This window comes from Astatotilapia calliptera, chromosome 20, assembly GCF_900246225.1.
Source record: "Astatotilapia calliptera chromosome 20, fAstCal1.2, whole genome shotgun sequence".
NCBI lineage: Eukaryota > Metazoa > Chordata > Actinopteri > Cichliformes > Cichlidae > Astatotilapia > Astatotilapia calliptera.
The window spans coordinates 24,628,083-24,640,676 of record NC_039321.1 but is presented as its reverse complement, the minus strand read 5'-3'; the positions used below and the strand labels follow the sequence as shown (position 1 = coordinate 24,640,676).

At 38.7% G+C, this 12,594-nt stretch overlaps 1 protein-coding gene across 1 annotated transcript; it reads left to right on the top strand.

Annotated features, from left to right (window-relative positions):
* The first annotated feature begins 4,857 nt into the window (after positions 1 to 4,857).
* LOC113013576 (taste receptor type 1 member 2-like) lies at positions 4,858 to 8,577 on the top strand. Its single transcript, XM_026154590.1, has 6 exons — positions 4,858 to 5,039; positions 5,248 to 5,545; positions 5,639 to 6,364; positions 6,947 to 7,153; positions 7,428 to 7,548; positions 7,649 to 8,577. The coding sequence occupies exons 1-6, from the start codon at positions 4,858 to 4,860 to the stop codon at positions 8,575 to 8,577; spliced, it is 2,463 nt and encodes an 820-aa protein (XP_026010375.1).
* Positions 8,578 to 12,594: the final 4,017 nt, after the last annotated feature.

The following is a 12,594-nucleotide window of genomic DNA, read 5'->3' as shown; positions in this document are numbered from 1 at the left end:
TATTTATTTTATTTTGACCTTTTTTTTAGTTCAATAAATCCATCTTTAATCTACCCCTCATGTTTCTGAATCCTGCATTTAGGTCCTACTCCCGCCTGCCAAGCAACCACCTTCACATTATTAATATGAAAACCACAGATAACTGATGAGATGGATGACAAGTAGTATGTCCTCTCTTTCCTCTGCCAGATGTTTTCTACAGTCATTGTGCCAGATATGAAGAGGAGGGGTGAGCCATCTCACCACTTTGTGGCAGAATTTACACTTAAGACCCTTCTTTAATGAAATAAAACATTTAGAAGATTAAGGAGTGTGTTTATTGGAATTTTTTTAACAATTGAATACTTTTGGTAATATAGTGTATTACAAACAGTTGTACTGTAATTATAAAATCCAAACAATTATGTGCATGTAAAGCTGTTGGTGTACCATTAAAATTTAAAGATGTGAAAATTCTAATGTGAATAATTTCTCACATCTCTCTACATTAAATACCAACTAGTGATGAAAAAAATGACATTAAATCTGTGTGATTTCTCTCTTGACATCGTGTTAACATTAAACTCATCACATCGTTTTGTAACACTGTAAAATTACATGGCTTACATGTCTGTAATAATGGCATCTAAATACATTAAAAAGAGTGACTTCATATGTTTTTCCATGCTTGACAAAATACTTCAATAGCAACAGTTAATTTTCTTTAAGCAGTTTTCCAAAAGTTCTTCTTGAATACTGGTTTAATATAAGTGGTGCAGTTATGCTATTTTTAAGTTGTGTTCTAAGTCTTGGTAGCATTTGTTTATGCAAATACTGCAGCCACTTGTATACTAAAGTAGAAAAAGAGGAAATGGTATTTCATCGGATAAGAGCAAGCATTTGCTTATATATCGGGCATAAGCCTGACAGTCAAATTCTGTTATAGTTCACAGTAATTTGGCAAAAACCTCTTTAAGAATGAAGAATATTCTTGCTTATCTGTGTGCACTGGGGTCTTTTCTACATGGCTTTGATCAATGCACTGTGCCAGATTCTGAGTTTCAGCGAGAAGGAGATTATTTGATAGGTGGACTTTTTAATATTCATCAGGCCAATAGCTCTATCCATCTATCCATCTAGATAGATAGATAGATAGATAGATAGATAGATAGATAGATAGATAGATAGATAGATAGATAGATAGATAGATAGATAGATAGATAGATAGATAGATAGATAGATAACCTTGTAAATTGTGTGTAATTGTTTTACTGAGAAATGTATTTATATGCAATGCACTCATACAGTTGAACAGAAATACTGGAAATCTTTTCTGACATATAGCTGATTGTTTCATGGAACAATAAAATGAAAAAATGAAAAAAATTCCATCCATCCATCCATCTTCATCCGCTATGTCCGGGGCCGGGTCGCGGGGGCAGCAGCCTAAGCAAAGAGGCCCAGACCTCCCTCTCCCCAGCCACCTCCTCCAGCTTGTCCGGGGGAATACCAAGGCGTTCCCAGGCCAGCCGAGAGATATAATCTCTCCAGCGTGTCCTGGGTCTGCCCCGGGGCCTCCTCCCGGTGGGACATGCCTGGAACACCTCACCCAGGAGGCGCCCAGGGGGCATCCTTGTCAGATGCCCGAACCACCTCAGCTGGCTCCTTTCGATGTGGAGCAGCAGCTGCTCTACTCTGAGCCCCTCCCGGATGGCCGAACTCTATCTCTAAGGGAGAGGCCAGCCACCCTTCGGAGGAAGCTCATTTCTGCCGCTTGTATCCGCGATCTCGTTCTTTCGGTCACTACCCACAGCTCGTGGCCATAGGTGAGGGTAGGGACGTAGATCGACCGGTAAATTGAGAGCTTCGCTTTTACACTCAGCTCCCTCTTCACCACGACGGACTGGTGCAGCGTCCGAATTACTGCAGCTGCAGCCCCAATCCGTCTGTCGATCTCCGGCTCCCTTCTCCCATCACTCGCAAACAAGACCCAGAGATACTTGAACTCCTCCACTTGGGGCAGGAACTCATCCCCGACCCGGAGTGGGCACTCCACCCTTTTCCGGCTGAGAACCATGGCCTCAGATTTGGAGGTGCTGATCCTCATTCCCGCTGCTTCACACTCGGCTGCGAACCGTTCCAGTGCGAGCTGGAGGCCTTCACCCGATGAAGCCAACAGAACCACATCATCTGCAAAAATCAGAGATGAGATTCTGAGGCCACCAAAGCGAAAGCCTTCCGCCACTTGGCTGTGCCTAGAAATCCTGTCCATAAAAATTATGAACAGAACCGGAGACAAAGGGCAGCCCTGGCGAAGCCCATCACCCACCGGGAACGAGTCCGACTTATTGCCGGCAATGCGAACCAAGCTCTTGCAACGGTTGTATAGGGATCGAATGGCCCGTAGCAATGGGCCAGACACCCCATATTCCCGCAACACCTCCCACAGGACACCCCGAGGGACACGGTCGAATGCCTTCTCCAAGTCCACAAAACACATGTAGACTGGTTGGGCAAACTCCCATGCACCCTCAAGTATCCTGGAGAGGATAAAGAGCTGGTCCAGTGTTCCGCGACCAGGACGAAAACCGCATTGTTCCTCCTGTATCTGAGGTTCGACTAACGGACGAACTCTCCTTTCCAGCACCCTGGCATAGACTTTCCCAGGGAGGCTGAGGAGTGTGATCCCCCTGTAGTTGGAACACACCCTCCGGTCCCCTTTCTTAAAGATGGGGACCACCACCCCGGTCTGCCAGTCCACAGGTACTGCCCCTGATCTCCACGCAACATTGCAGAGGCGTGTCAACCAGGACAGCCCTACAACGTCCAGAGCCTTCAGGAACTCGGGGCGGACCTCATCAACACCAGGGGCTCTGCCACCAAGGAGTTGTTTAACTGCCTCAGTGACCTCGCCCCCGGAAATTGGCGGGTCATTCCCCTCATCCCCAGACTCTGCTTCCTCCTCGGAAGACGTGTCAGTGGGATTAAGGAGGTCCTCGAAGTATTCCTTCCACCGCCTGACAATTTTCTCAGTCGACATCAGCAGCGCTCCGCCAGCACTATACACAGTGCAGGTAGAGCACCGCTTTCCCCTCCTGAGACATCTGACGGTTTGCCAGAATCTCTTCTGAAAAAAATTCTTGTATGTAATAATATGTAATATATGGTTTTATGGTTGTTGTGAAATAAATCTGTATAAAACAATTTTAGGTTCAAAAACATTGGAAATATCATTTTGATTTCACAGTCACACATCTATATATGTTAAGAAGCAATTGTATTTCAAGCTACTAAATAACAATATTTCCCTCATGGAACTTGTACTTTTGTTAATTTCACTGTAGATCATGTTCTTAAATATACAAACACTTTGAAATCTTACAAGATTATATATTAATTAAAAGGCTAATAAAATTCAGTGATATTTTTAATTTTATTGTCTTAAACATTTTAACATCAAAATGTACTGCAGTTTAATAACAGTAAATTTCATTCAATTAAACTCAGTTGTGTAGCGGGCTTCATTTTCTGCTCAGCTATTTGGTTACTGTTGTCATACAAATCTGACCACATGTGCGCAGGACTCCATATAAAATTATTTTCTTTATGCATATTTTAAAGAAATATTTGATACAGATAACATTTACATTTTTCATCAAATTGAATTGAATTGCAGGTGACCCATAGGGGCATAAAAATACCTGTACACAAAACACGAGAAGAACACACATGATATTAGGATATATATTTTCTAAAAATAATCAGTTTTATGATGAATACTATGTTGAAACCGTAGCTTATGCCTGGCCACTTGTCATTGTTATTCACAGTGTAGTGTGTGCAAATGATCTCACCAATGTCCTGTTTGGTCAAAGGTTAGGTCATGCAAAACAGGATGTTTATGCAACAGGATGTATCATTTAGGCATAACCCAAAGATACATCCTCGAATTATTAATACAGTTTGCATGTATGCATATGCTTGTAACCCCATATTATTTTCCAGCCAAATCAGTACTTGTATACCGTCATACATGGGTTTTCCCTTAAGCAAAACCTACATTAAAGAAAACTCATCACTTAAGACTGTTGAAAGGTTGTAATAATGTGTCTATTCACTTAATTAGTTCTCTGATTTACTTTGTCTTACTAACTGTCACTTTTCCTATGCTGCTCTCTTTTAGAGATCTGCAAGTAAATTTACGGTGCCTTTATGGTTTAGCTGAAAAAAGTGTAATAATAAATAACTGTATATAATATTAAATAATAATTGTATCATAAGAGAAAGCAATAATATATATAATGCTTTATCAGTCTCTAACAAAAAGTATATTTTGCCACTTTCTTGCAAACCCCTAATCAAAAAACTTTTACAACTATGAACATATTTACATGTAGTATGAGCCATTAGGGATTGTTAAAGACAGTGGTATTATTACATTCTTTTGAAAATTTATTCTAACCAATGTGCTGCCAGTATTTATCAAGCTTCTCCAAGGATTCTTGGCTTAAGTTTTATCATGCAGTTTTCAGGCATTATGACAATGGGTTTCTGCATTGGATACATTTTTTTAATAAATCATTTTTGGTAACATATAATCAAGTGCAAGTTAAAAGAATGCCTCATTTATCCACAGCTGGGGGCATTTCAGTTACTATCCAGTCATCAAAGGCACTTAGCAACTTAAATGTGTTTTGCATACTAATTTGTGAATTGTCTTCCAACCATTAACAAGTACGTATGTACGATATCAACAGCCATGCATCATTAAGCTCATGGAAATAAATAGTGGTAACTTGCTCATACAAGTAGTGCATTGCTTCTTATAAGCACAGTGTAATCTCATTAGATGCCAGATCAGACTGGCAAATGGTAACTATGAGGCATTTTCTTACTTCTCTGTATCTGCTGGGAACTTTTTTACATACTTTGACTAAATGCACAATGTCAGCCACAGACTTCCATCTGGATGGAGATTATTTGATTGGTGGACTTTTTAATATTCATTATGCCCATGGCGGTATTTATCAAACAAAACCACAGGCCATTGACTGTTCCAGGTAAGCTTTCTAACCAAATCTTGATATGTGGAACTCTAAAAGTACCAAATGACACACCTTACATTGTATAACTTCACCTAAACTAAGTCACTGAGTGTAACTTAGTAGCACATTTACATGTAACTACATTAAGATAACTACATTAAGTCAGCTGTGAACAATTTTTATGTTTCATTTAAAAGCTTTTACTCTCTTTCTCTGTCAACAGTCAACCATTCAGTCTCTCAGACTATCGGAGGTTTCAGATGATGAGATTTGCTGTGGAACAAATTAATAACTCTACCTACATACTGCCAAATGTGTCCCTTGGGTATGAAATATTTGACCACTGCTCAGATACAAAGAACTTCCCAGGAATTTTAAATCTTATCTCAGTAAATGGCCTGATTCGACCTTGGTTTGAACCACTCAAGAATTTTTCCAGAGTGATGGCAGTGGTTGGCCCTTTTACAAGCACAGATGCCCTGACTATAGCCCCGCTCTTCATGACAGATCTCATTCCTATGGTAAGTTAGAATTATAAACTAAAATGAAGTTCACCTAAAGTTGTGAATATATGACGAGAAATAGTAAAAATGTCTCCATTACTCTCTCGACAGGTCAGTTATGGAGTTGGCAGCTCTCGCCTATCAAATAAAATAAAATTTCCTTCCTTCCTACGGACAGTGCACTCCAATGACGGGATGATTGAAGTCATTGTTAAGATCATAGTGCACTTCAATTGGCGCTGGGTTGCTTTCCTAAACAGTGACAATGATTATGGTCGTGATGGCCTAGATCTTTTTATAAAGAAGATCGACGGTACTGACATCTGCCTAGCTTATACGAATGCTCTCAATGACAATACAAACTACTCCCAAATATTCGAACCGATAGAAGCACAAAAAATACATGTTGTCATTGTTTTTGCTCCAGAAGCGACTTCAGAAGCTCTTGTTGAGACAGCAGTACAAGTGAATTTCAGAAATAAAGTGTGGATAGCATGTGACACCTGGTCCATTAACAAAAGGCTTTCCAAGATGAAAGGAATCAGAAACATTGGAACTGTACTAGGTGTGTCTCAGCCAGTAGAGACAGTACCTGGCTTCAATAATTTTATCTACTCTACCAAAAGACAGACGTTTTTTAAAAATGAAGCACAAACTGGGTTTTGTAATCAGGCTTGCAACTGCAGCTACGTGACACCAGAGGATATCATTTCAGCAGATGCGTCTTATTCATTTACTGTTTATTCAGCTGTGTATGCCATTGCTCACGGTTTACACAATGCCTTGCAATGTGGAGATGGTAAATGCAGTGATAAGATTACCCTGTTCCCATATATGGTAAGTGTGCAAACAGTACTCAAGAGATTATGTGTTTCATCTTACTGACAACTGTAACCTCTATGTGTGTCTAAACATTTTAAAATACTGATCCTTCCTATCTTTTTTGTGATCACACACTGCATAGAGCAAGGTATATAAGGTGGGTAAACTAGAATAAGATGCCACCCTCTCTATCTCTAAGTTTATTGAGCTTAAACGTCAGTATCAGAAGTAACATCAGAAATAGTTCTCCAGGCTTCTTGAAGGACATTGCAGCTGCATTTTGTTCTATTCTCTGTCAAGATCACCCCATACTGCACCAATCATGTTAAAGTCTGGACTCCTTTGGCTATATTATTATTCCAGCAGAGTACCTGATCAAGTGGAGGGCATAGGCATAGTATCAAACCTTACGTCTCTCTTAAAATGCATCCATCCAGCCATTACCTCCTACTTCTTGTGTCCTCAAAATCCTTAAAATGTACCCTTTCTGTAAAAGGTTTCATCATTCTGCAGTTTCTCCTTTCTCTGGGATATTTCAACAGCCTAAGTAATAAGTGTGAATATCCTGTTACAGTTACCTCTTTATGTCTACAACAGGTTTTAGAAGAGTTGCAGAAGTCAAACTTTACACTTTTAAACCAGAATATTCAATTTGATGAGAATGGAGATTTCAAGTCTGGATCATACTCAGTAGTTTTCTGGAATCAGACTGGAGATGCACAGGAGATTGGCTTTTACAGCTTTTATCCATCTCTTCAATTCTTCATCAACAACACCATGATTAAATGGTACACAGATGGAGATGTAAGTTGTGTTTTTGAATCTTTTCATACAGTATATCAACACTTCAGACAGTATAAAGTAATCAAATCATCGTTTTTTGTATCTTTTTTCCTTTCAAATGATACATTTTTACATAAAGACACACTAGTGTAGTTATTCAGGGCAAAACATACTATCGAGTAAATAAACAGATGGTGGTTGTTAGTATTTAGTGAGCGGCCCTAAATTTTAAAAACTGTGGCTGCAGTCCTTTTCCTGTTGTCTGTATATTTTACAAAATAATATCCTTGAACAGGTACCTACTTCATTATGTTCAGCAGAATGTCCTGTTGGATATGTACAAAAGCAAACTGGAATCCACAAATGCTGTTTTAACTGTGAAATATGTCCAAATGGAACCTATATCAACATCACAGGTAAATTATTTTAAGAGTTTCATGTATCATAAGTTACCTGCAGCATTTTCTTTTTCAAAAATCAGTTTAATGATGGTCTGTCCTTTTGTTGTCTAAACAGAAGATCGCTACAACTGCATCAACTGCAAAGACACACAATGGTCTAAAAAAGGAAGTATTTCATGTGATCTGCGTGTAGTGGAGTATATGCCATTTACAGACAACTGGGCTATACTGATCATGGTCGGTGCCTGGGCCTTAGTGGGCATGACATTATCCATGTCTGTTCTCTTTGTTGTTAACTATAACACACCTGTTGTCAAATCTGCTGGGGGACCAATGTGCTTCCTAATTTTAGGCTGTCTCAGTCTGTCTAGTCTTAGTGTATTTTTTTACTTTGGCAAGCCAACAGTTGCTTTCTGTGTATTAAGATACTTGCCATTTCTGTTATTCTACACTATTTGCTTAGCATGTTTTGTTGTGCGCTCTTTTCAAATTGTTTGTATTTTCAAAATAGCAGCCCAGATACCCAAACTCCACAGTTGGTGGATGAAATATCATGGACAGCACCTAGTCATCACTGTGGCATTTATCACTGAGGCTTTCTTGCTTCTTATTAGCTATTCATATGCTGCACCCAAACCCTACCAAAACAAAGTTTGGTACCCAGACAAAATCCTACTTGATTGTGAAATTAATCCTAAAGCAATATCTTGCTCTGTGATTTTACCTTTATTGTTGTGCTCTCTTTGCTTTGCTTTCTCCTACATGGGAAAAGACCTACCAAAAAATTACAATGAGGCCAAAGCAATAACTTTTTGTCTCCTCCTGCTGATCTTAACCTGGATTGTTTTTGTCACACAATATATGCTTTACCGTGGGAAATTCATCCTAATGTTTAATGCTCTGGCTGTACTCTCCAGCCTCTACTGCTTTCTGTTGTGGTACTTCCTCCCAAAATGTTACATCATAATTTTTCAGCCACACCGAAACACACCTAAGTACTTCCAAAGTCTCATTCAAAATTATACCAAAACAATTAGCCAATAGCTGCCTCTAATAATTTTGTGTCTCCACAGGCAGAAAAACTAATGTACTCAGGACCTTCTGCTAAAATGTTGCTTTTAAGTAATTTTCTTATTTAGATCAGGAGTTCTCTTTTGGTAAATATGCTTATGGATTTTTGTGACAAGAGTTAGATGAAAATGAATGAGAAGATGTTCTCTCAAAAGTTACCAGTCTTACTTACACTTATGTTGCTCTAAATGAAATTATCTCTAAATGAGATAAGACAATTAATTAATTAATACCTGTTTACAATGTAATTACATAAATATATATTTTCCTTTGGACCAAGATAATCTGGTTTTTTACCTTGTTCCTAGGCTTTACGATCAATTGGTTCTGAATAGAACCTTGTTCTCAACAAAGCCGTAGGAGAGTGGTATCAATTCTCTCATCTTATTCACAAGAAAGCAATTATGTGTACTGTATAAAATGTAAACTTTTCTTGAATGGATAGGTTTTCTTAGGTTTTTCTGTAGTAGTAGCAGTACTAGTGCTTTTCACTCATATTGCGCTTAATTAATAAGCAAAACCCAATAAAGTTTAACCATTACTAGACAAGTCGTGAATTCTCCAGACTTAATTTATTTATCAACACATCAAGTTTGGAAGCCAATTCTGTCCAACTGCAAAATGTTGTTTTGTTATTGTGCTCTCTTTGTTTTCCCAACAGGCAACTTGTTTAAGCAAGGTACAGACAAATCAGTGATCATGTAGATAAGACATGAGATGTTTATTTACATTTTTCAGTGATGTTCTGTACCCCCTAGAGCAGGGGTGTCGAACTCCAGGCCACGAGGGCCGGTGTCCTACAGGTTTTAGATAACATCCTGGGTCAACACACCTGAATCAAATGATTAGTTCATTACCAGACTTCTGTAGAACTGCAAGGCACATTGAGGAGGTAATTTAGCCATTTAAATCAGCTGTGTTGGATCCAGGACACCGGCCCTCAAGGCCTGGAGTTCGACACCTGTGCCCTACACTGAAAAAAAGGGACTGGCCATCTCTTGGATTTATGTAAGCATCTTGCATGCATTTAACACAATTGCCTCATGTTTTAAAGTTAAATGTAACTATATAGTGTAAAAACTACATGATATGCAGAAAGGGTGTATTAAATTGTTCATATCATGTTCAGGTGAAGTAAGTCAATAAGATAGCAACGTTAAATCTCGTGAAACCACGCGTGATTTCATCTCGCGGGCTTTGGATCGTGGTTTAAAAAAGGCATCCATCTCAGTCAAGTCGAGCAGCCAACTCTACGTTTTTGGTATGTCTTGATTTTTTGAATTCATTTTTACCATATTTCAGCCAAATGTAGTTAAACGTCTAGAGTGTCGCCATGTAACATGCTAAAAAAGAGCCGTTAGCTTATTTGCTGTTTTATCTGTTGTCAAAGAATTGGCGCTTTTTCATTTGAATTTGTCTTTGGCACAAGAGCCGTAATATCACATTAAACCTAATTACGAGGCACTCATAACATAATTTGGTTTTCTGTGTGAATAGATTTGTCAACTGACTCTTCAGTTACATTGTGTATTTACTGCACCGTGGTGTTAGTGAGATTTTGGACATTGAACAGCTTTAGCTAATATCATCAGCGGCATTATGCTAGCTTACATCCCTACCCCTCCTGCCCTCACCTGCTGTCCTTTTGTTTTTGTTTTTGTTGCTGCACATTGAGAGATGACCTCTATTCTGCATTTCACCAGGAGTCAGCTGATGGATTGTGGGTTCAAGGTGTTATGGTAAGAAAGTATATTCTATTTTCGTTTCTGTAACTTAATTATAATAGGTTTTTTATAATTATTAGGTGCATGCATACTCACCCTATTAATACAACTGAGAGATCCAAAATCTGCCATAGGTTTAACTTATACCTGTATGTATTGCCAGAAAGGTGATTACTGGACTCGCATTAATGCACACTTGAACTGAAATGAGGTTGTAACTTGTGGGTTGTTGGGTTGCAAATCAAAAACAAACATCTTTGGATTTTTTTTAATCCCATAAGATCTGGAAACACAGTTTTTATTCAACAAAACATTACTGATTAACCAAGCACAGTGCCTGCTGTTATTTCAAAATAATTTTATGTCATTTCAGATAAAATGCAGCATTCCAGTGCATCCCAACCATGCCTTTACAGTCAAGGTTTCTGACGGAGCTGAGTTTTTCTCTGACAGTCTGCTGAAAGTGTTTGCAAAGTGATCAGGGGAACAGGGCACAAAGCTAAAGGATGTAGCTGCCATAATGACAGTAAGAACTTTAAAATTCTTTAACTACAAAGTGTATATGTATTGCATTAGGTCAGTAAAAGATTTTTATGCTACATCCATTGAAACAGTCAACTATTACCTGTGAGTAATGATTCCACTAAAAGGATGCCATAATTTTCGTCATGCATTTACTGGCCCACTGAGAAAAAATTATCTTTTTTTAAAAATAAATGTTCTGGAAACTATATATCCATAAAGTTGATGTCAAACAGGAACTTTTGATATTGCTTTGTAGATGCTGGTGTTGCATGTTGACTGGTTTAAAAAGTCAAGAGTTTTTGTCTGGGATCATTTTCTTCTGTGCTACTGAAAAGTTCACAAATCTCTGTTTTCTTTGTTATAATAGTCAAGGATGACATTAATGCTCGGAGTCCCTCATCAAAGTGCTCCGCATCTGTGTGAAAGACAATTGCAACATCTTGGTGCAGGAGTTCATGGTGAGTGTTTTATGAGTAGATTGTGGCTTTGCAACATTTAAAAATGCATTTAGTTATCCACTTGATCCTCATTGGACTGGTTAGGACCAGTAGTCCTCTTTAATAATTTGAAGTTCACATGAGGCCTGGTAGTGAACTCGGCCGCCGGCCCTTGAGGCCCCATCCCCACCCCTGTATTAGGGGTCACATCAGTGTGAAAAAACTTTAAATTTGTCATTCTAATGAACAAAGGAAAATCCCACCAATATTTATATTAGCTTTTGTTTGAAAAAATGACCAACTGACCAACAGCTAACCAAATTGTGGGGCTGAAAGTCTAAATTCTAACATCTTCTGAGTGACATAGCCTGGATTTCTGATGGGCCGGTGTCTTTCTAACAAAAACTAATGTAAAGCATTTGAAATTATTATGTTTTTCACCCTCTCTTAGAAACTCTGTTAGACCATGAATGGCAGCATGGCAGGCCACTCTTTGGCTATAGCTATTTACTATGTTGCTTGCATTGGTTTAAATTACTCTAACATTAGAACTGGTAGATTAAAAAGAGATGAGTTTAAAAAGGAATCTTAAAGAAATGTTTTGTGTTTAACCAGGACTTGACTGAGGCCACTGCACAGATTGAGAAAACCACAATGAACATCTGTCTCCAGAGATGCGCCAGGCAATGACTTTTCTGATGTTGTTCTTCAAGATCTGGATAACGTGACCTTTGCAGTAGCCATGCTGTTTGGACCTTTTTTATTCCTTCAACATGAGTTACCCATCACAACTCTGCTACACTTTTGAGGTGATTCAATGGGTGGTAATGGAGTTGGATGCAACTCAGCTCTCAAGAAAAGCTCACAACTAAGACAAAACTGCTCCTGCAACGAAGCTCACTGTTATGCATGTGAGGTGACCAGCTCTAGGTGAGAGGACATTTAAATCTCACACTTGTTCTGCTGCATTTTTGAAGCTCAATTCCAGGAACGGATCGCAGGGTTCATTTTTATATACTCTGCAACTGCCATGAGGACGAGCCGTTTTTTGTTGTTGTTTGTTTTTCCTTTTGCTCTGTACAAGGTCTGTTTGGCAGCATTTTTAAATTTCTCTTTGTATTTTTTCTTTCTTTTACTAGTGAAGAGATGTAGCGTGAACAGTTATACAGTCTAAATATCCCATATGGGTCGTGTGAAATGGTATTTTCAGTTTCATTCAGTTGAAGTAAAGAACGTTGAATATTTCTAAGTGTGCTGTTTTGAACCAAGATGTCACAGTATGATCAGTGCTGTAATTTTTGACA

Bases quoted from the DNA above. Each gene is read 5' to 3' on its own strand.
- LOC113013576 (XM_026154590.1), top strand. From the start codon at position 4,858: ATGAGGCATTTTCTTACTTCTCTGTATCTGCTGGGAACTTTTTTACAT. The intron at 6,365-6,946 runs GTAAGTGTGCAA...TGTCTACAACAG, and splicing joins TTACCCTGTTCCCATATATG to GTTTTAGAAGAGTTGCAGAA. The intron at 7,549-7,648 runs GTAAATTATTTT...TTGTCTAAACAG, and splicing joins AACCTATATCAACATCACAG to AAGATCGCTACAACTGCATC.